We start from the raw sequence: 22,791 nt of genomic DNA on the forward strand, positions 1-22,791 counted from the left end.
CTGCTTCTGCCTCCCAAGCGCTGGGATTAAAGGCGTGCGCCACCACTGCCCGGCAGGTACACATAATCTTAAAACCAAACCAAACAAACGAAACGCTTACTAGGAAACGGTGTTGAGATGAAGCCCACTCAAATCAAGTTGCTGCTAAGAGGAAAACAGAAACAGCGTTCTGTATTGGTGTGCCTGTGTGAGCAGAGGAACGTAGGAAGGAAGCTTCAGTTTTTCCCACCCTTAGAAACCCCACTACTGAGCATGGGAGGACATATAGAGATTAGGTGCATGGATGCGAGATCACATGCTGCCTATTCACACTCAGAATTTCACCCACACCATTCTTTCAAGTAAATAAATGATAAATATGAGAGAGATTCACTATACAGCTGAGAATATTTTCTTTTAATGAATTACAAACTAAATTACAAATGATATTAACAGAACACTGGAGGACAAGGGGTGGGAGGAGAAAGTCATAAAAGAAATATTTTCTTTAAACAATTACAAAATCCCAAAGTGCACATGGTAACAAATCCATCCACACCGACAAAAGAAAAAAAGAAAAGAAAAAGAAAAAAGAACAACAAAACCACTAAAATATCCAAACTACTCTAACTTGAAATATAAATATAATTGTTCACTCTTTTATAGAAAATTTCCCCCCAATGACCTAACCATGTCAAAGTCTTTAAAAAGGACCAGTATTCTCAAAATGACACCAACTGTCTTGCTTCCACTCCTCAGGAGTGAGGGTGACTCTCAGAGAAGGATGGTAATACAGCCCTCTGACAACTGAAGAACTGAACTTCCAAAAGGAGGGCTAGGAATCTGGCTCACTGGTGGTGCATTTGTTTAGTGAGGGCAAGCAAGGTCCTGGGTTCAGCCGTCAGCACCAGAAAACAGTAAAGTTGCTAAAAAGAGAAATTCAAGTGTTTTTCGCCTTGCCCTGTGGACCACGCTGAACAGACAGACCAGAGTGAAATGCAAGCCCTGTGCCCTCCTGGCTCTTCATGCCTGGGGAAGGTAGACAGGGCACTGGAGGAAATCGTTTCTTCTGCTTCTCCAGCTGGGCCTCCTTGATGGCCAGGTGAGGCCAGACGATAAAACTAAGGTACAAATGGCTGAGGTCTATTTTTAATCTAATTCATTAAAATGGACCCCTCTTGCTTGGTTCTGAACTGTCCCAACTTAGGCTTCTGCTTATTAGTTCACAAAACACTGGCAGCAGGAGTCTGGGGGTGCTCCCCTCAACATGGTAATTATAAGATAGTCTTAAGGTTGGCATGGCAAAACCTGACACAGGGGAGAACTGTCGGTTTTGCTTTGAATGCCAATCCTTCTCAGTAATGACTGGGAAGAGGGAGAGAAGCTGGTGGAAGCCGGGTTAAGTGCATCTAATGCCAAAACTTTCCCCCTTTTCACCTGATCCTTCCCTGCACCTCTGAATCCCCAGAACTGGCTGGCCAAGAGAAAAGGCTAAGTGTCTTAGCACTTAGCGAGTGCTAAGACAGCCAGAAAACAGCAGAGGGCTGACCTGTGTCCAAAAGGCCCAGGGTCAGGTCAGACCACAGGTGAAGAGGGCTTTGGGAAGGACATCAGAGTCGAAGGTGGGGTACTGGCTTAGTCACATCCTGGAAGAAAGGGTGAGCCAGGGCTGCTTTGGCTGAAATCCGCTTGTTGGGGTCATAGTGCAGCATTTGCTGGAGAGAGAAATACAGTCTGACTTCAGTGGTTTGGCAGGGGTCCAAATGGACAGCAGGTGTACTCAGAAACTTGGGAACCAGTATTCATCCTACCCAGTTCTCATCTCCCTCCCGCCTACTGATGAAGAGAGGAAGCAAGGACTGAGGTACTTCTAACAGAGTTCAGGGCCTTAGCTTCTCTTCATCCAGGAACAGCTCTTCTCTGGGGGGTGGGGGTGGGAGAGGACCTACAGGCCTCTGTTCCAGGCACTCACCGATAGTAAGCCCCGCCCGTCTTCATCCAGGGGAGGCACGACCTTGCTGAAATCCTGCCGAGCCCACTTGGGGAAACTCGGTTTATAATCAGGCATAGAAGTAACTCCCGGCCAAACCACCTCATCGGGGGTCCCCAGAGTCCGAAAGATCCGGAAGAGTTGGTCGATCTCAGAATCTCCAGGGAATAGGGCCCGGCGGGTCACCTGAAAATGGGGAAAGAGGAAAGCCAAGACCCACACTGACGTCAGTCCACATTGCCCCTCGTACAAAGGAGGTTCCCATAGGCAGTGAAAGGTCAGTAGGGCCCATGACTCCCCTCCCCAGGGCTTATCATGGGGTCGGTCATACAGAGCTTGAGACAATGAAGTCCCTTATCTGTCTCCTTGCCCCTCCTTCCTTCCCCCAGCCGTGGCTTCACAGATCCCCAAGGTTGGGTGGGACTGGGAGGGGGTGAATGTCTGGGGTGCCACTGACGCCCAGCAAAGGGATCCCAAGCCACTCACGGGGTGTGGGGTAGACACTGCGGTCATCCCCCCTCCTTGTGATGCAGCCACTTCTAGATAGGAGCACAGCGGGCAGAGACTGTGTCTTCCATTTCTTCTGTGCTCCCCACAGCACTTAGCATGGTGCTGGGTACACACTAGGTGCTTAACAAATATTTTTTGATGAATTGAGAGAGGAATATGGGCAATTGTAAGGTACTGGTGGATAAATTCACATTCTGTATGTATATCTATAGCTAGGCTAAATGGTCTCCAAGCCCCCAGTTTCAACCCAAAGGACCATAAAAATATTACTAATATGTCTACCCATTGTTGCATTAAACGGGATGGGAGCTCCCATATAAAGCTAGGCTTAAAGGATCCTTCAATCTGAAAAGCCAGAGGTTGAGGGGGCAGGGCATGACCAAGTCTACAGAAAAACGACAGACGTGGGTCAATTGGACCCATTTGCCTTTAATAAATTCCTTGTTTCTAAAAAGAGGCCTATAGGACAAATGGAGACAAAACAGACCTGTCCAACCCTTGACACTGTGACATGACATCGTCATCCACAAAGTTCAAGCTCAAGTACCATTAAATCAAATGTAAACAAAACACACACACACACACACACACACACATACACACACACACACAAAGCTGGGTGCACACCTTTAACTCAGCACTCGGGAGGCAGAGGCAGGTAGATCTTTCAGTTTGAGGCCAGCCTGGTCTGTGGAATAAGTTCCAGGACAACCAGGGTCACACAGAGAAACCCTGTTTTGTAAAACCAAAACCAAAAAGACAAAAAACAAGCAACAAGCAAACAAAACACACCCCCCAAAAAACAACAAAACAACAACAAACAAACCCAAACCAACCAAAGCAACAAAACAAACAAACAAAAAACCCTACCACTAACAAAACAAAAACTCACTCTGTTTTAAATAAGTTTATGATTTTGTGTCAAGGCCACATTCACAACTATCGTTGGAAGCATGTGGCCTTCAGACCACCTGTTGTACTAAACGGAATTCATTCTTCCAAATATTTGAGGATTAAAGCCGAAACAGCTGAATGAGTGGAGCCAGCAGGGTGGCTCATGCCTGTCAAGTCAATCCCACGGGTGAGGTGGTGGACAGTGGGGTCGAAGCAGATCAGGAATACAAAGCCAGTCTGGGCTACATAGTGAGACTATCTCAGAACAGAACAACAAAACCAAATAAAACAGAACGGCTGAATGGGCACAGAGTGGGTTTAGCTCAGTTGGGGGATAAGAGATATATATACCAGATCTATTTATGGATATTCCAAAATTGTAGTTGGTATTGGGGCAACCACCTCTGTAGTGGTGGTACTTGAGAGACTTGTGATAAAAGGTCCATGGTTCCAGGCCAAGAAAAGGGGTTTGTTCTTGGATGTGGGCATGGGTAGGCTGCATGGAACCTGGCAAACCTCATACCATTTCAGCAAAGATGCAGCCCAGGCTCCAGATGTCCACAGCTGTGGAGTAGTACTTGCAGCCCAGAAGAATTTCAGGCGCTCGGTACCACAGGGTCACCACCTGGGGAACAACAGGGTTTACAAGGCAGGGAGGGTCACATACCTCTCAGTTCAACAAAACCCTGTTCGTTACCTTCCAGCTTCTTCTTTTTTTTTTTTTTTTTTTTTTTGGTTTTTCGAGACAGGGTTTCTCTGTGTAGTCCTGGCTGTCCTGGAACTCACTCTGTAGACCAGGCTGGCCTCGAACTCAGAAATCCGCCTGCCTCTGCCTCCCAAGTGCTGGGATTAAAGGAGTGCACCACCACTGCCTGGCTCATTATTTTTTTATTTCAATAATGTGCATATGTGCATGTCTATGTAGGTTTCCACAACTGTGCACTGCCCTCAGAAGCCAGAAGAAAGTGTTTGAAGCCCTGGAGCTGGAGTTAAGGGTGATTGCAAAATGCCTGACATGGGCTCTGGGAACTGAACTCAGGTCATCTGCAAGATTATACGCTCCTGTCTGTCCAGTCATGTAATTCTAAATCCCCAGATTTGGGACCTTCCTGGAAAATCAAATATTTAAATGATATGGCAACCAGTTTTCCTGGCCTAGTATCTGAGTCCAGGCAACCTTGTTATATGAATTCAGTAAACTCATTGGGTAAAAGTTAGAGTGACAGCTCAACAATTAAAAGCACTTATTGTTCTTGCAGAGGATCCAGGTTCAATTCCCAGCACCCATACGGCAGCTCATTACAATCTGTAACTACTGTTCCAGGGTATCAGACACTTTCTTTTGACTTCTGTGAGCACCAGGCAGGCATGTAGTACAGATATACATGCAAACAAAAACACTCATATACTTTACATAAATAATTAAAGACCCTTGGGTTGTCAGAGACTCAATTTGCCAGGGAACTCTTGCCCCAGGATTTTGGTAATTTCTGAATGCTGTCATGAACATCTCCCAAGATTCTTAAAGAAAACCGTAAAGGGACTTACCTCATGAGTGTAAGTTCGGACAGGGACTCCAAAGGCTCTTGCTAGTCCAAAGTCGGCCAGTTTGATGGATCCCTCTGCATTGATAAGCAGGTTCTGGGGCTTAAGGTCTCGGTGCAGGACACGATGAGAATGGCAGAATGCCAGGCCCTGGAGCAGCTGGAACAGATAGCTCTGACAAAGGAGAGGGGGAGGTTTGTTTCTCCATCACAATGAGCAGACACAACTTATTCTTTGCCCTCAAAACTCAATAAAACATTAACTATGTTAGATGAGAAGTACACTATACATTTTTTGGGGGGCTGTTTAATTCTTTTTTTTTTTTTTTGGTTTTTCGAGACAGGGTTTCTCTGTGTAGCCCTGGCTGTCCTGGAACTCACTCTGTAGACCAGGCTGGCCTCGAACTCAGAAATCCGCCTGCCTCTGCCTCCCAAGTGCTGGGATTAAAGGCGTGCGCCACCACCGCCCGGCGTTTAATTCTTTAGTTACATTTTACTTATTTATTTATTCACACTATACTATTTACTATTTATTATATTATACTATTTACACTATACAGTTTGGGGAGAGAGGTTGTTTAATTCTTTAGTTACCTTTTACTATTTATTTATTTATTTATTTGTATTTATTTATTTGAGGGGGCAGGGGCATGCCACAGTGCATGTGTGGAAGTCAGAGGACAACTTGCAGGAATTCGTTTTCTTCTTGTGTGGAACCTGGGGATGGAGCTCTGGCCATCAGATCATCAGGCTTGGAGGCAGGCTCTTTTACCTGCTGAGCTATCTTGTCATCCCCATTTGTTTTTAAAGATATTGTCTTCCTGGCCTGGAACTTTTGTAGCTCAGCTGCCCTTGTACTTACAAGATATCCTTCTGCCTCAGCCTCCCAAGTGTTAGGATTACAAGCATGAGCCAACACACATTAAGTACAACATAACCACACATTTAATAACCATGCCTTTCACTGGATTTTCAGCCTGCCAAGGATACAGACCAGATACTACTCAACATTTTCATCCCCTTCAATACCCTGTGCCTAGCACATTGAAGATGTTAAGTAACTATGTGTTGAATATGTACTTGCTGATATATTCAAAGTAGTTCCAGGAGTGAGCCCAGCTCAAAAACAGACAACAGAAACTCACTGGTTATTTTTCCCACATCACAAGTAGAAGAATCTTTTCAAGGAACCCACCAACTGCCCTCCACCTCCTTTATCTGATCTCCTTCCTGCCCGAGCTGCCTAGGTTGGCTCATGGGAGTTCTATTTTGATTCTTCTGTCCATCCTAGGGTTAATGACTAATGAGCAGGAAAATGGAGAGTGTTAAAGTCTGAAGTCTGAGAAAAAGCCAAAATAAATCATTACCAGACTGAATTACCTGCCTCTTGTTTTTCCCTAAAATATGTGGATGGCATTGGACAGGACTACCTTAATGAGGGGAAGAGGTATCCCGGTGAGAGCAGAGGCATCCATAAATTTCTTGAGGTCCTGGTGCAGAAATTCAAAAACCAGATACAGCTTATTTTCTGTGTGGATAACATCCAGCAGCCTGCAGGCGAAGGTCCAGAAAACAGAGTTGAGGGAGAGAAATTCTGAGGGTAAGCAAGCAGAATTCATCTTGGTGATCATCTCTTAGACTAGACTTACTTGACGATATTAGGGTGATTAAGTTCCTTAAGGAGAGAGATCTCTCGGATGGCAGTACTGGGTACACCTTCAGTCTCACTTGGAGAGGTTGGGAAAACAGAGACATGAATACGGTTACAAACATTATTCTCTCAGGGATACACAACCCCCAAACCCCTTAGGAAGGCATAAAGGAAAGGTGCTGTCAGGAGTTAATCCTGGGTAGTTAGGGTGTGGCATTTAGACATATTTAAGGTCATTATTTCCTCTTTTTCCAGTGGAAGCTAAGAGGAGCCTCCAGGTGAATGAAAAGCAGAGGAAAGGTAATAGGGGAGGGGGGTGAGAGTAGCTCCCAGCCTCCCCAGAGGGCCAGTGACTCTCAACTGCCATTCTTTTGAAAGAGGGTGAGGGTTCTAAGTATGGTGCTGGAGCAGCGAGGACAGCTCTCCATTCAGAAAGGAACTTTTCTCTGGTTAACACATAACCCAACTCCATAAACAGCCCTGGACCCTACCCCGGCTCCCACCCCTCACTTTCTCTTCCCAAGCCTCTCGGCTTGCAGATTTGGGAGCACGCCGGGTGGAGCACGACAAGAAACTTTCCCCTGAATTCTAGCACCGGAAAGTCTCCTCCGGGAGAGCGTCCACCGTCCACCAACCCACCGCTGGCTTCAGGAGTTCCTCCCCGCTACCTTCCGGCCCCGGGAGGCTACCCGCCTGTTGGGGTAGGGGGTTGGGAGGGGGGCAGCCAAGAGGTCCCGGCAAAGGAGTTCCGGCTCCGGAGGCCACTCACGTGTCGAGCCGGATTTTCTTAAGCGCCACAACTTCTCCGGTCAACTTGTTTTTGGCTTTGTACACCACTCCGTACGTGCCCTCTCCAATCTTCTCCACCTTTTGGAAGTTCTCCATGGAGCACTAGTGAGGCGGCTCAGGCCCCCGGGAGCGGGGCCCGGGAACCCTGACGAAAGCGGGCCCGACACTCGGAGCGGAGGACCTGGGGGCCCCGGTGAGCACCGCAGTCCCAGCTCGGGATGGAACGCAAGCAGAGCTCAGCCCTTGACAATTTGTCCAACTTGAAACAATGTTGCCGCCTCCCCCACTGCTCCAGACGGCCATCCGAGGCCCCGCCCCTCCTTCCCGCGTTTCCATGGCCCCGCCTCCCGTCCTTCCGATTGGTTCACGTCACGAGGGCGGACCGGGCCCCGTGCTCCCGCCTCAGAGGCCCCGCCTTGGGCGGATGAGCAGAGGGGCCGCAGCATAACTTTCCCCAGTTCCTGGTTTAGGATCCTCAGGCCGGAACTGGTGTTGTCTCTGGTCTACGCATTTTCTTACCTTTCCCTCACAATTTTCACCACCCCGTGGGTGAGCTTAAAGTCCACCTAGCCAAGAAAGTTTCTTTTGAAAAGCAAAACCTGGGAATCTTTAAAAGAAAAATAATATGTATTTTATTTTAAATTACGTGTGTGTTTGCGTGTCTGGACATAGGTGTTCACAGAAGCAGCAGATCCCCTGGAGCTGAGGTTCTAGGAGGTCGTAAAGCTGACTTGTGTGCTGGAGCTAAACTCTGTTCTTCTGCAAGAGCAGCATGTACTCTCAACAGCGGTGCTGTTTCTCCAGCCCTCCCACCTGCTTTTTTGAAACATCTCATAATGCAGCTCTTGTTGGCTGGAATTCGTTCAAAAGTCCAGGTTGTCTTCAAACTCACAGAGATCCATCTGGCTCAGTCTCCTGTGTGCTGCCACATGGGGCACGAAATCAGGGCTCATTCTCTCTCTCTCTCTCTCTCTCTCTCTCTCTCTCTCTCTTCCTCCCTCCCTCCCTCCCTCCCTCCCTGCCTCCCTCCTTTTTCTTTTTCTGAGACAAGCTTTCTCTGTGTAATCTTGGCTGTCCTGGAACTCACTCTGTAGGCCAGGCTGGAAAATCGGGACTCTTATTGTAAAGGATTCTTTGGCTAGATAACAGAGTGGTTTCTCAGCCGTGCTTAATACTGTCTCACTGTTTCGGGGTTCATTGGCTGCTTGTGTTTGTTGCTGGCAATCTACACTTCCAGCCCCTTCTGGCTGCTTTTGGATAAAGGTGCTGTTTCTGTCTTAAGGAACTCTTGGTTTGACTCAATTCTCTTCACTCTGTCTTGCTGAATTATGACTATGAAGTATGTGAATTGCGGCTGCCCATCAGTGAACTCTTTCCAGAATGTTAAGTGTGTGTGTGTGTGTCAGTGAATGTGACCCCTGAAACCAGAAACTGTCATTGGAGCAATAGGATGAAATCAGCTCCGGCCCTCTCCTTCCCAGGTTTCCCCTCCTCTGGAGGGAGAGGAGGAAGGTCTATGCAAATGAGCATCCCCTTCTATATAGGGGCTGACTCCCACCCGCTGGTACCTTTGGCTGCTGAAAGGAGGACCAGTATGGGTGTCCAGAGAAGGAGCTTCCTCCATGTGCTTGTACTGAGTGTTCTGCTGGCTGTGGAGGCCATAGAAGGTGAGTGTGTGTGTGTGTGTGTGTGTGTGTGTGTGTGTGTGTGTGTGTGTGTGTGTGTATAGGAGGTGGTCAGGAGCAAGTGCTATTAGCAATTGAACACCTGCTCTGGATTTCCCCCTTCTAATCAGACAAGTCAAAATACTTCAGGCTTGTCCTAATTGATTTAGTGAGGATATGGTTTTGTTTGTCTTTTATTTGTTCAAGACAAGGTCTAGTGTAGCCCAGGCTAGCCTCAGATTTACCATGTAACCAAGGACAGACTCAAACTCCTAGTCCTCAAGTTTCTACATCCTGAGTACTGGGATTACAGACTTAAACCATTGTGCCCAGCTTTAGACATGAAATTTAGGATGGAGCACAGAAGTATTTCTATCTGAAGCAAGGGGCAGAAGGCACTAATTCTGAGGCTTCCTAGAGCAGTCAGCTCAAACAGGGGCTCCAGGGAGGTGACAGGACGGGGAGATCCATTGGGTAATATCTCAAGTGCTAGAGATATGAGAGGCAAAGTAGAGAGAAAAAGAAGAGGGTATTCAGTAGGACCAAACTGATAGACCACCTCTGCATCTGGGGTTGGGGCTGACGAATATAGCCCAGGCCTTATGTTCTAGGGCTGGGAGAGGTCTCAGAAGGGTCTCAGCTGAGCATCACATGAAAGGACTCTGGGGGATTGAGGCCTCGTGACTGGAGCAAGGGGAGGGAGTTAAGGGTGGTGAGAGGGTCTGGAATGTCCCGTGCTGCTGAGGAGGGAGAGTGGGCAGTCATAAAGAATGGTGTATCTTATGACTTCTTGCTTTAGTGGTCGAGCTCTCCCTGAGATGGGCATAGCCCAACCCCCAGCAGAACCCTGAGCTTCCCATGGACGTTATAACTGGGTTAAGGACAGTTCTCTGTGCTGCGAGATTATACATACATACATACATATATAATATATATGTATATATTATACATATATATAAATATATTTATTTTAAATACTATATATTTAACATATATATAATATATGTGTGTGTGTATACACACACACACATAATCACAGCCTTCTTTTCTCTAATTGGATCCTTGGTTTTACAAACTTCAGCAAAGTTCCTTAATGGCTTCTTCACTTGTACTGCAATTTCCAGGCTTTTTGTTTTTGTTTTTGTTTTTGTTTTTTCTTTTCATTCCTTTTCTGAGATGGAGTTCCTTAATGTGGTTTGCAAATGTTCTGTTCATACCCATACATCTGAGGCTGTTAAGAGATTGTGCTTACGTTTCAAACACTGACTTTAGTTTTTGTTTTTGTGTTCCCCCACCTTGTGAGTTTGAGGAACAAACTCAGGTTGTCCGGCAGGGCATTTTTTTTTTAAGTTTATTTATGTATATGAGTACACCATTGCTTTCTTCAGACACACCAGAAAAAGGCATCAGATCCCATTACAGATGGTTATGAGCTACCATGTGGTTGCTGGGAATTGAATTCAGGACCTTTAGAAGAGGAGTCAGTGCTCTTAACCGCTGCGCCACCTCTCCAGCCCCCGGCAGAGCATCTTTATCCTATAGGTCATCTTACTTGCCCAAATTTTTCTTTTGAATTCATATTTTAGACAAAAACAGCAACCAATAAGGATAAAACAAATGCATCAAAGTGCTGGTGGGGTTTGGATTTGGGTGAAGGGATGCGGACATCCATTTTATTTCTTTCTTTCCAGACATACATTTTAGCTCTGGTCTCCCAATATAACCCCAGCTTGCCTCCAACTTGCAGGGGTTTTCCTGCTTCTTCTTCAGAGTGCTGGGATTACAGGTGTGACACACTATACCCAATTAAATTATAATAATTATGTCTGCTTTGTCCCCACCTCTTTTTTTTTTTTTTTTTGGTTTTTTGAGACAGGGTTTCTCTGTGTAGTCCTGGCTGTCCTGGAACTCACTCTGTAGACCAGGCTGGCCTCGAACTCAGAAATCTGCCTGCCTCTGCCTCCCAAGTGCTGGGATTAAAGGCGTGCGCCACCACCACCCTGGCGTCCCCGCCTCTTATTCCTCCCTCCTTCTCTCCCTGGTCTTCTCTATTTCCCTCCCTCCCTCCTTCCCTCTTTCTTTTCTTTTCTTTTCTTTTCTTTTCTTTTCTTTTCTTTTCTTTCTCTCTCTCTCTCTCTCTCTCTCTCTCTCTCTCTCTTTCTTTCTTTCTCTTTCTTTGTCTCTCTTTTCTCTCTTTTCCCTCCTCTTCTTCTTTCCCTCCTCCTCCTCCCACTGTACCTTCTTCTTCTACTTCTCCTTCCCCCCTCTTCCCTCTTCTAAGACAGGGCTCTGTAGACAAGGCTGCTCTGGAACCCACTATGTAGTCCATACTGTCAACCTTATGGTGATCCTATGCTGCTGACTCCTGAGTACATGCCCTGATGCTACAGTGGCTACAGTGGCCTTTCCACCATGTTAAAAAAAAATCTCTGAAGGACTGGAGAGTTAGCTCTGTGGCTGTTCTTGTGGAAGACCCAGGTTCAATCCCCAGCACACCCACATGGCAGCTCACAAATAACATTTGTAACTCCAGACCCAGGAGATCAGATGTTCTCTTCTGACCTCAGGCGTCACTAAGCATACACGTTGGTGCACAGACATACAAGCAGACAAAAGACTCTCTCTCTCACACACAAAAACCCAATAAAAAAAATTAATATTCTGCCGGGCGGTGGTGTCGCACGCCTTTAATCCCAGCACTTGGGAGGCAGAGGCAGGTGGATTTCTGAGTTCGAGGCCAGCCTGGTCTACAGAGTGAGTTCCAGGACAGCCAGGACTACACAGAGAAACCCTGTCTCGAAAAACCAAAAAAAAAAAAAAATTCTTTTCTTTTTGTGTGTCTGTTGAGACAGGGTTTCTCAGTGTAAAGAATAAAGGCATGCACTCACTACCAACATCCAGCAAAAATGAATATTCTTTAAAAAAAAATCTAAGCCGTGGTGGTATATACCTTTAATCCCAGCACTGGGGAAGTAGAAGCAGGCAAATCTCTAAGTTCAAAGCCAGCATGGTCTACAAAGTGAGTTCCAGAACAGTGAGGGCTACAGAGAGAAACCCTGTCGAAAAAATAAGTATAGAACAAAAAATTAGATGAAGCTGAAGTATGGGCTGGGGATATAGCTTAGATGGTAGAGAGTTGGTCAAACACACACAAATCCTGGGTTCTAGCCCTAGTGAGGTTCTAGCCGTTCTAGCACATACCTACGCCTAGCATTTAGAGAGTAAAAACAGGAAGATCAGGACTTAAGGGTTATTGTCTACTACACAGAAAGTCTGAAGCTAGCCTGTGATGCAAAGAGATAGAGAAGGAGTGGGAGCTGAGGGGGCAGATTTTACGGTGATTATGGGCCAGTTTAAAAACAAAGCCACAGCCACGCTTTCCCAGCTGCATGGTGGCACACACCTTTAATCCCAGTTTTTGGGAGGCAGAGGAAGATGGATCTTCTCTGTGAATTTGAGGCTGACTTGGTCTTCGTAGAGAATTATAGGCCAGCCAGAGAAACTAAAAACAAACAAACAAACGCCCTCCCCGCAGCTGGGCAGTGGTGGCGCATGCCTTTAATCCCAGCACTTGGGAGGCAGAGGCAGGCGGATTTCTGAGTTTGAGGCCAGCCTGGTCTACAGAGTGAGTACCCAGGACAGCCAGGGCTACACAGAGAAATCCTGTCTCCAAAACAAAACAAACAAAAAATCCTACCCACACCCAGCAGTCAGGTACAGTATCACGGGCCTAGAATCCCAGATGGAGGCAAGAAAATCACCAGAAATTTAAGAACTAGTCTACACAACAGCATATAAAGACTTCATCTCAAACAGCAGGTTGGTATATAGTTCAGTGATACTGGCTTGCTCCCCATGGCTTGCTCAGCCGGCTTTCTGATAGAACCCAGGACCACCAGCCCACACCGCCCACAATGGTCTGGGCCCTCCTACCTCAGTCACTAGTTAAGAAAATGTCTGACAGGCTCCCTACATTATGCCACCAATCCTATGGAAGCGTTCATTTTTCTCAGTTGAGGCTTACTCCCTCTTGTCCAATGACTCAGGGTTATATCAGGTTGACAGAAGTCTCAGTGGTTCTGCCTTTGCAGAGGACCTGAGTTCCTTGCCAGTACCCCCTCCAGTCAGTGTGCCTCACAAGAGTCTATAATTCCAGCACCAGGGAATCCAGTGGCTGTGGCCTCTATGGGCACTCATACTCACATAATTAAAATTAATAAGAATAAGTTGAGCTTGGTGGCACACGCTATTAATCCCAGCACCCTGGAGGCAGAGGCAGGGGGGATCTCTGTGAGTTTGAGGCCAGCCTGGTCTACAGACTGGATTCCAGAATAGCCAGTGATGTTACACAGAGAAACCCTGTCTTGAACCACCCTCACCCCCAAATAATAATAACAAAAGTAAATCCTTAACAGAGGAAGGAAGAAGGAAAGAAAAGAAAAACATCAGGTGTGTGGCATCTGTGATTGTACTTAGGAGGTAGAGGCAAGAGAATGGCAGGTTCCAGGCTGGCCCAAGCTACACTGCTTAAGGTCCAGGCCAGCCTAAGCTACATAGAAGGCCTATCTCAAACAAAACCACTGCCACTAACCAAAACCTAACCTGTGAAAGGTCATATACCTCAGCCTGTCATCAAAGCCCCTAACTCAGAGTTTCTCAACCCCACTGGGGTCAAATGACCCTTTCACAGGGGTTGCCTAAGACTCCTCAGAAAACAGATATTTGCATTACAATTCATAACAGCATGAGGAACTGTGGGGATGGCAGCCTTAGGATGGTCGAGAACCACTGCCCTAGGTCTTCTCAGCCTCATTTCTCACAGTGCATGTCAATCATAAGGCTAGCGATCGATCTCTAACTTGTCATGTTAACTGTCTGCCTCCATGTGTTAGCTGGTGTTAACCCTCGCTCAGTTTCTCACTGAAGCCTTCCCCACTCTGCTAGGGTGGAATTAAGCTGTTCATCTGCCATTTTGTGACACTGTGCTGTAGTCTCTTATGGCAGATGTTAGCACTGGTGTGGTGACAACTTGTATACATGTTCATTTCTTATGTTTAACTTTAAATCTCTCCAGAGCTGTATCTTATTCACTTTTTTTTTTTTTTTTTTTGGTTTTTTTTCGAGACAAGGTTTCTCTGAGTAGCCCTGGCTGTCCTGGAACTCACTCTGTAGAACAGGCTGGCCTCAGAAATCCTCCTGCCTCTGCCTCCCAAGTGCTGGGATTAAAGGCATGTGCCACCACTGCCCGGCTCTTATTCACTTCTTAAGACCTTTGTACCTAGAATAATGCACAATATAGAATGAGTATCCAGTAAGTTAAAATGCATTTTTGAGGGGCTGAAGAGATGGCTCAGTGGTAAAGAGCACTTGCTCCTCTTCCAGAGAACCCAAGTTCAGTTTCTCTCTCTCTCTCTGTCGCTCTCTCTCTCTCTCTCTCTCTCTCTCTCTTCCTTTCTTCCTTAGATTTATTTATTCATTTTATTTATGTGAGTACATTGTTGATGTCTTCAGACACACCAGAAAAGGGTACTCGATCCCCATCACAGATGGTTGTGAGCCACCATGTGTAGTTGTTGGGAATTGAACTCAGGACCTCTGGAAGAGCAGTCATTGCTCTTAATCACTGAGTCATCTCTCCAGTCCCCCAAGTTCAGTTTCTAACAACCACATCACATAGCTCAAAACTGCCTGTAACTCCCAACTTGGGCGGTCGGGTCTGATGATTAAATAATAACAAACAAATAAATAAAATGCACTCTGAACGCCAGGCATGGTGCTATCCATTTGTAATCACAGTTCTTGGGCTATGGATGTAGGAGGATTACAAGTTTAAAGATAGCCTGAGCTGCAGAGCGAGAGCTCTCTCAGAAGTAGATGGGTCTGCTGAGATGGCTCAGGAGGTAAAGGCAGTGCTTCTAAGCCTGATGGGTTGCTAGTTCAACTCACATGGTTGGAGGAGAGAACTGAGTCCCATGGACTCTGTTTGCTCCACCATACACAGACTGTGGCACTTACCACACATACACACACTACACACACATACATACACACACACATACATACATACATACACACATACACACACATACATACACATACATACACCCACACTACACACAAATACACACACAAACACACATACATACACACACACTACACACACCCACACAAACACACATACATACATACATACTACACACACACATACACACACACTACAGACAGATACATACACATACACACACACACACACTTATATGTTCATAGTGGCTCTCCTATAATTCCAGCATTTGGGAGGCTCGGACAGAGGACATCCATGAGTTGAAGGCCTGCCTGGACTTCATCAGTTTAAAATCCTGCCTGGAAATACGTATGTGCGGTGGCTGGGAAAGTTCTCCGTGGGAGAGTGCTTGTCCCAGGGGCTGGAAGTGTAGCTCGGCTTGTGAAGCGTGTAAGAGGCACTAGTCTCTTTCCCAGAACCTAAGCATAACCTAAACATGGTGGTGCAGGCTTGTAGTGTTAGAGCTTGGAAATGCCAGCAAAAGGATCAAGGCCATTCCTGGTTTCACAATGAGTTTGAGGCCAACCTGGGTTATATGATAAAAATCTAAAAGAGAAAAAGCAAAAATTAAGTGCTTCCCTAGTGTGCTTATAACCCTGGTTCAATCTTTAGTACCACAGGGAGCTTTTTTTTTTGTTTTGTTTTTTGTTTTTTGTTTTTTTGAGACAGGGTTTCTCTGTGTAGCCCTGGCTGTCCTGGAACTCACTCTGTAGACCAGGCTGGCCTCAAACTCAGAAATCCGCCTGCCTCTGCCTCCCAAGTGCTGGGATTAAAGGCGTGCACCACCACCGCCCAACAACGGGGAGCTTTTTAGATTTTTAATTAAAAAAAATTTTTTTTAAAGACTTATTTATTTATTTATTTATTTATTTCATGTATATGAGTATACTGTAGCTGTCTTCAGACACACCAGAAGGTGGCATTGGATCCCCTTACAGATGGTTGTGAGCCACCATGTGGTTGCTGGGAATTGAACTCAGGACCTCTGGAAGAGCAGTCAGTGCTCTTAACCACTGAGCCATCTCTCCATCCCCTTCTTAAAATTTTAAATCTAACATCCGCACATATGCCATCGTCTTGTGTGAGCATGTGAGTGTCTGTGTGTGAGTGTGTGTATGGGCCCCTGTGTGTGTGTGTGTGTAAATAATAAATAATTTAAATTTTAAAAAATTTCGGGTGTGATGATGCATGCCTTTAACCCTTGAGCTCTGGAGGCAGGCAGATGTCTGTGAGTTTGAGTCAGCCTGGTCTCCAGAATGAATTCCAGTCCAGGCAGGTCTGCATCATAGGATCCTATCTCAAAAAAAAAAAAAAAAAAAATTGTTTCTAGGATTTTTTAAGACTGGTTCTCTCTATGTAGCCCTGGCCATCCTGGAGCTCTGTTTGTAAACCTGGCTGGCCTTGAGCTCACAGAGATGCTCTGTTTGTAAACCTGGCTGGCCTTGAGCTCACAGAGATCCACCTGCCTTTCCCTCCCAAGTGTTGGGACTACTAAGTGTATGCACCAGTACACCCAGCTCTAAAAAATTAATAAAAGCATTTAAAGAAAAGTAAAAAGAGAGTTGCGAATACAGCTCAGTGTGTACAGGTGTTGGGTCTCAGTGCAGCCCTCCATCCCTCCAAAATTAATAAACTTCACTTTGAATTTAACAGTGAGATGACATGGAACATAGCACTGTCCTCTGAGAAGGGTCTAAGGATCCCAGGCTCTTATGGTACATTTCTTCTAGGATCCAGGAATCAGGACTGGCTTGGTGTCTCAAGGCAGCTTGTAACTAAAGCCTGGAACAGACAGCTGTACCCTGAGTGGACAGAGGTGCAGGGATCTAACTGCTGGAGAGGTAGGATTTGGAAATTCTGGGGAAATGGGATACGAGGAGACTAAGAACAGGATTAAATTCAGGCAGGTGGGAAGAGAGGTTTGGAGAGGGGAAACCAGAGTCCCAGCCAATGCGGTGGTCCTTCCCAGGTGGTCAGGTGTCTCTGAAGGTCAGCAATGATGGACCTACACTGGTTGGTGCTAATGCCTCCTTTTCCATTGCCCTGCACTTCCCTGGAAGTCAAAAGGTACTGCCAGATGGTCAGGTTATCTGGGCCAACAACTCCATCATCAATGGTAAGTACCTTTCTCAGTACCTCCTGAGCCCTTTTCCTGGGGCTCAGATTCCCAGGTATCCCCAGTAAGCCCAGGGAAAAACCCCTTCCTCTTCTATTTTTTTTTTTAAGATTTATTTGTTATTTATGAGTACACTGTCTTCAGACACACCAGAAGAGGGCATCGGATCCCATTACAGATCCTAGGGGTTCGAACCTAGGGCCTCACACCTGCTTGTCGAGTGCTATTCCATCGACCTTTATCTCACATAGAATCTTTAAAAAAACAAACAAACAAACAAACAAAAACAAAACGAAAAAAACCCTAAATGATGTTTATACTCATTATAGTCAATATATACTGTAAATATACAAAATTATAGTTTAGGAATTGGAGGACAACAGATGAAGTCTCACAGGCTTAGATGTAAATCCATCAGCAGCTCTGACCCTGGATGGGTTAAGTTGCTTGACCTGTTTTCTTGTCTATAAAGCGGGTGTGGTACCTTGACAGGATGTTAGGAAGCTGAAAACAGTCTATATGAAGTACTCAGCAGACTTGTATTTACTGTACTTACTGTCTATAGTGAATACTTACCATTCACTGCTGCTGCTCTCAATCTCACTAGAGAGCCCTGTAAACATTTTATTCTATGGACATCCGGTATTCTCTGTGATACGAATCTCAAGTTGTAGTTTCCATAAATCCCCCACTCGCCATACCATCCTACGTGGGCTATAGTATGGAGACTGTAGTAGTTCCAGCTAAGGCGCACTCCCACTCCCACAGCCCCACCTACCAGGCGCTACTTAAGGAGTTTGAGTGTACACAGAAGAATGACAGAGCTTGAGACTGACTGTGCCTCCTTTCTAGGGAGCCAGGTGTGGGGAGGACAGCCAGTATATCCACAGGAACCTGATGATGCCTGCGTCTTCCCTGATGGTGGACCCTGCCCATCTGGTCCTAAGCCTCCAAGAAGAAGCTTTGTTTATGTTTGGAAGACCTGGGGTGAGGTCCTGTAGCAGCCCCTTCCCAACTGTAATTCTACCGGAGGAACCCGCCCTTCCAGACATCTTCTGGAAGACATCCTCAACTTCCCTTCTCTGTAGCCTTTTCGTACTACCTCTCCGTTCTCTTTGACCAATTGCCTTCCATTCCTTGCTTTTTCTCTCAGGACAATACTGGCAAGTTCTGGGGGGCCCAGTGTCCAGGCTGAGCATTGCAACGGGCCATGCAAGGCTGGGCACACACACCATGGAAGTGACTGTCTACCACCGACGGGGGTCCCAGAGCTATGTGCCCCTTGCTCACTCCAGTTCAACCTTCACCATTACTGGTAAGGGCTTACAGAGGAACAAGGCCAGTCAGGCTTAGGGCAGGAGGTCGGGAGGCTAGCCTGGACTATAAAGAGGAAGAAGTAGCCAACCTTCAGAGGGGGAGGGGCAGAAAGACGTGGGCAGAGAAATGTGGGGCTTAGAGACAAAGACCTAGCCAGTCTGCTCGTGCCTGGAGACTGTGACTGTGAAAGAGTTGTGACTTGGTCCCTGTTCTGATTTTTCTGGCTCCAACTGCAGACCAGGTACCCTTCTCCGTGAGTGTGTCCCAGCTACAGGCCTTGGATGGAGAGAACAAGCACTTCTTGAGAAATCATCCTCTCATGTTTGCCCTTCAGCTCCACGATCCCAGTGGCTATCTGGCTGAGGCCGACCTCTCCTACACGTGGGACTTTGGAGACAGTACAGGGACCCTGATCTCTCGGGCACTTGATGTCACTCACACTTATCTGGAGTCGGGCTCAGTCACTGCCCAGGTGGTACTGCAGGCTGCCATTCCTCTTGTTTCCTGTGGTTCTTCCCCAGTCCCAGGTACCACAGACGGCTACATGCCAACTGAAGAAGCACCTGGAACCACATCTAGGCAAGGGACCACTACAAAAGTTGTGGGTACCACACCTGGCCAGATGCCAACTACACAGCCCTCTGGAACCACAGTTGTACAAATGCCAACCACAGAGGTCACAGCTACTACCTCTGAGCAGATGCTGACTTCAGTGGTCATAGATACCACACTGGCAGAGATGTCAACTATAGAGGGTACAGGTACCACACCCTCAAGGCTCTCTGGAACCACAGTTGCACAAGCAACAACCACAGACGGTCCATATGCCAGCACATTGCTACCCACACAAAGTTCTACGGGTAAGAACACATGAATGAGGATGTTCTTGGAGGTGGGCTGTCAGTTCTCCACTCTGAAGTCTTACCCATACTAAGATGTTACCCAGTACTTTCTCTAGCATCGTGGCCTCCTCAGAATTCTCACTAGCTCTAAGGCCTACAGACTGTCTTAACTAGATGCAAGAAATGTGGAGTTCAGGAAATGAGTTTTCCCTAAGCTACCGGGGAAGAATGGGTTGGTTTTATTTACCTCCAAGGGTAATGGCTAGGAAGCCAAGGGAACAGCCTATGATTATTAACAAAGTTGTATTACATTTTCTCTTCAAGCGTAAATGCACAGATATTTCAGACTTTTGTTTTGTTTTTTCGAGACAGGGTTTCTCTGTGTAGCCCTGGCTGTCCTGGAACTCTCTTTGTAGACCAGGCTGGCTTTGAACTCAGAGATCTGCCTGCCTCTGCCTCCCAAGTGCTGGGATTAAAGGTGTGTGCCACCACTGCCCGCCTAAAGATTTATTTATTTATTTAAGTACACTGCAGCTGTCTTTACATGCACAGAAGAGGACATCGATTCATATTACAGATGGTTGTGAGGCACCATGTGGTTACTGGGAATTGAACTCAGGACCTCTGACAGAGCAGCCAGTGCTCTTAACCACTGAGCCATCTCTCCAGCCCGATAGTTCAGATTTTGACACCCTGATTCTGCCATTTCTAATGCTGAATGGATTGACACAGGCCAATCGTCTAGTCCAGGACCTAGCTCAATATGGGACATGATAAATATTTGTAGATTTTGTTTTTTTTCTTAATTAAAAAAATGAATGTATGGTGTTTTACCTGCATGTTTGTGTACCACTTGTGTGCCTGATGCTCATGGAGACCAGAAAAGGGCATTGGATCCCCTGCCCTGGATCTAGAATTACAGATGGTTGTAAGCCACCATGTAGGTGCTGGGAATTGGACCAAGATTTTCTATAAGAGCAACCAGTATGTTAAGCCAGTGAGCCATTTCTCCAGTCTTGGAGTGTGGTGTGTGTTCTCTTTCCCTATGTGGGGAAAAATTTTTTTCCTAACATGGCTTCCTTATATATGAGATCTACCAGATCTTTGCTGATTCAAAGCAAGTCACTATAGGATCCTGTATCTGTTGGCTGTACTTGGGACAATGTCTGCTTGATCTCTGTCTCTAAGAGAGTTCTTGACTCTGTCCCCTCAAATCTTCTCCTGACAGGGTCCATTAGCCCTCTACTGGATGACACAGACACCATAATGCTTGTGAAGCGACAAGTTCCTCTGGATTGTGTTCTATATCGATATGGTTCTTTTTCCCTCACCCTGGACATTGTCCGTGAGTCTTGCCTATGTTGGGGACTGAGGGAAGGGAGCATAAGCTGCCAGGGCTGGCCAGTAGTAGCGTATCTTGGGAGAGATTATTTGAGAATACTCAGATGGCCGAGACAGTTTTGGGAGAACAACCCCTGGGCTTTCCTGTATATGGTCTTGGTAGAGGAATCCTAACTTAAAAAGTTGCAACCTTGCAGAGGGTATTGAAAATGCTGAGATCCTGCAGGCTGTGCCATCCAGTGAGGGGGATGCATTTGAGCTGACTGTGTCCTGCCAAGGCGGGTAAGTGTCCTTCTGGTTGTCCTTTTAACCCTTGAGGATGGCTGTCACTCTCGAGTTTTGTCCCTTCCCAGATCCTTTGATGCAAACTCATGCTCTTTCAGGTTACCCAAGGAAGCCTGTATGGACATTTCATCACCAGGGTGCCAGCCCCCTGCCCAGAGGCTGTGCCAGTCTGTGCCACCAAGCCCAGACTGCCAGCTGGTTCTACACCAAATACTGAAAGGTGGCTCAGGGACTTACTGCCTCAATGTGTCTTTGGCTGATGCCAACAGCCTGGCAGTGGCCAGCACCCAACTTGTTGTTCCTGGTAGGTATTTAAACAAGAACTAGAAGAAATGGAATGGACAGAGGCTAGCTGGGAGGGAACAGACACTTAAGCAGTATCTGGAATTCTTGCTTGCAGGTCAAGAAGGTGGCCTTGGGCAGGCTCCCTTGCTTGCAGGTGTCTTACTGGTGCTGGTGGCTGTAGTCCTTGCCTCTCTGATATATAGGTAAGAACACTGCTATCCAGTATCCACATCCTCATCCATTTTTACCACCAACCACTCTTCCTTCAGGGGTGCAAAACTACTACTCCCTTGAGAAAGCATGGTATCGAGGAGAGAGCCCTGGGGTGGAAGTCAGATAGGCCTGGGCTGAAATCTTTCTGTGGTACCTTTGGGAAGTAGTTTTAAACTTGTGAAGATTATTGGCATTAGAAGCTAGATGGGTGGGCCTCCTGGGGTAGAAACAAGAAAATGATGATGTGCAGCTGTTGTTAATATTCAGAGTAGGCCAGGGGCTGGAGAGATGGCTCAGTGGTTAAAAGAGCACTGACTGTTCTTCCAGAGGTACTGAATTCAATTCCTAGCAACCACATGGTGGCTCACAACCATCTGTAATGGGGTTTGATGTCTTCTTCTGGTGTCTGAAGACAGTGACAGTATATTCACATACATACAACAAATAAATAAATTTTAAAAAACAGAGTGGGTCAGAGGCTGGTGATTTGGCTCCGTGGGGAAAGGCCACCAAGGCTGACCACCTGAATTCAATCCCCGGTGAGACCAAATTATCCAAAATTTCCCTCTGACCTCCACATGTAGATCATGTACTCCCACACTCATAAGAAAAAAAAAGTGTAAAATTCAAAACAAAACAGGGCAGTTGGGGTAAAGCACATTATTCACCTATGAAAAAGGTAAACTCTGCAGGGCATGACAGCACACACCTTTAGTCCCAGCATTCAGGAGGCAGAGGTAAGTGAATCACAGTGAGTTTGAGACTAGCCTGGTCTACATAGGGAGTTTCCAGGACAACCAGAGCTACATAGTGAGACCCTGTATTGAGAGGGGTGTGGAGGTGGAGAAACTTATGGGAGTTGGGGGGAAGGTATGCCAGTGGCTAGAGATACAAGATGAGCACTAGGCAGAGTAAGGAAGAGGGGAGAGAGGTACAGTCAAAGCCAAGTAAACCTGGGATACAGGGTTAGCACAGGCTGCCCTTGCTGACCACTTCCCCTCTTCTCTCCATACTAGGTATAGACTTAAGAAGCAGGGCTCAGTTTCCCAAATGCCGCATGGCAGCACTCACTGGCTGCGCCTGCCTCCAGTCTTCCGTGCTCGCCGCCTTGGTGAAAACAGTCCGCTCCTCAGCGGGCAGCAGGTCTGAGCATTCCTCAGGTCTGAGCTGTGGACTTCCTGGGGTTGACAGCAGTGCCTGTATTTTCCCTTCGAGACTACCAATATCTGAAATAAATTCTCAGAACCTTCTGGTAGGGTTTGTTTGTTTGTTTTGGGTTCGTTTACTTGTTCTGTCTGCTTTTAAATCTG

The 22,791-nt window shown here is 46.5% G+C and overlaps 2 protein-coding genes across 4 annotated transcripts; one reads left to right on the plus strand and one right to left on the minus strand.

Annotated features, from left to right (window-relative positions):
* Positions 1-375: 375 nt before the first annotated feature.
* Positions 376-7,654, minus strand: Cdk2 (cyclin dependent kinase 2). 3 transcript variants are annotated; one of them, XR_013106464.1, is made up of 9 exons: positions 7,338-7,641; positions 6,567-6,644; positions 6,348-6,468; positions 4,922-5,092; positions 3,897-3,998; positions 2,456-2,599; positions 1,952-2,155; positions 1,529-1,694; positions 765-905 (listed from the first exon to the last, which is right to left on the minus strand). XR_013106464.1 is itself a non-coding variant. In XM_076920670.1 (8 exons), exons 1-8 carry the CDS (start codon positions 7,451-7,453, stop codon positions 1,590-1,592), a joined length of 1,041 nt encoding a protein of 346 aa, XP_076776785.1. In that variant the 5' UTR covers positions 7,454-7,654; the 3' UTR covers positions 376-1,589. The 3 variants fall into 3 exon arrangements, 2 of the variants coding, with proteins under 2 accessions (XP_076776785.1, XP_076776786.1); XM_076920670.1 differs by having other exon boundaries at positions 376-1,694; positions 7,338-7,654; XM_076920671.1 differs by lacking the exon at positions 2,456-2,599 and having other exon boundaries at positions 376-1,694; positions 7,338-7,647.
* A 1,215-nt stretch (positions 7,655-8,869) lies between these two features.
* Pmel (premelanosome protein) lies at positions 8,870-22,731 on the plus strand. The gene is made up of 11 exons (XM_076920678.1): positions 8,870-9,024; positions 16,813-16,923; positions 17,052-17,198; positions 18,051-18,185; positions 18,352-18,513; positions 18,752-19,375; positions 20,586-20,702; positions 20,896-20,980; positions 21,082-21,287; positions 21,384-21,471; positions 22,498-22,731. The coding sequence occupies exons 1-11, from the start codon at positions 8,874-8,876 to the stop codon at positions 22,628-22,630; spliced, it is 1,959 nt and encodes a 652-aa protein (XP_076776793.1). The 5' UTR covers positions 8,870-8,873; the 3' UTR covers positions 22,631-22,731.
* Positions 22,732-22,791: the final 60 nt, after the last annotated feature.

This window comes from Arvicanthis niloticus, chromosome 22, assembly GCF_011762505.2.
Source record: "Arvicanthis niloticus isolate mArvNil1 chromosome 22, mArvNil1.pat.X, whole genome shotgun sequence".
Classification (NCBI taxonomy): Eukaryota; Metazoa; Chordata; class Mammalia; order Rodentia; family Muridae; genus Arvicanthis; species Arvicanthis niloticus.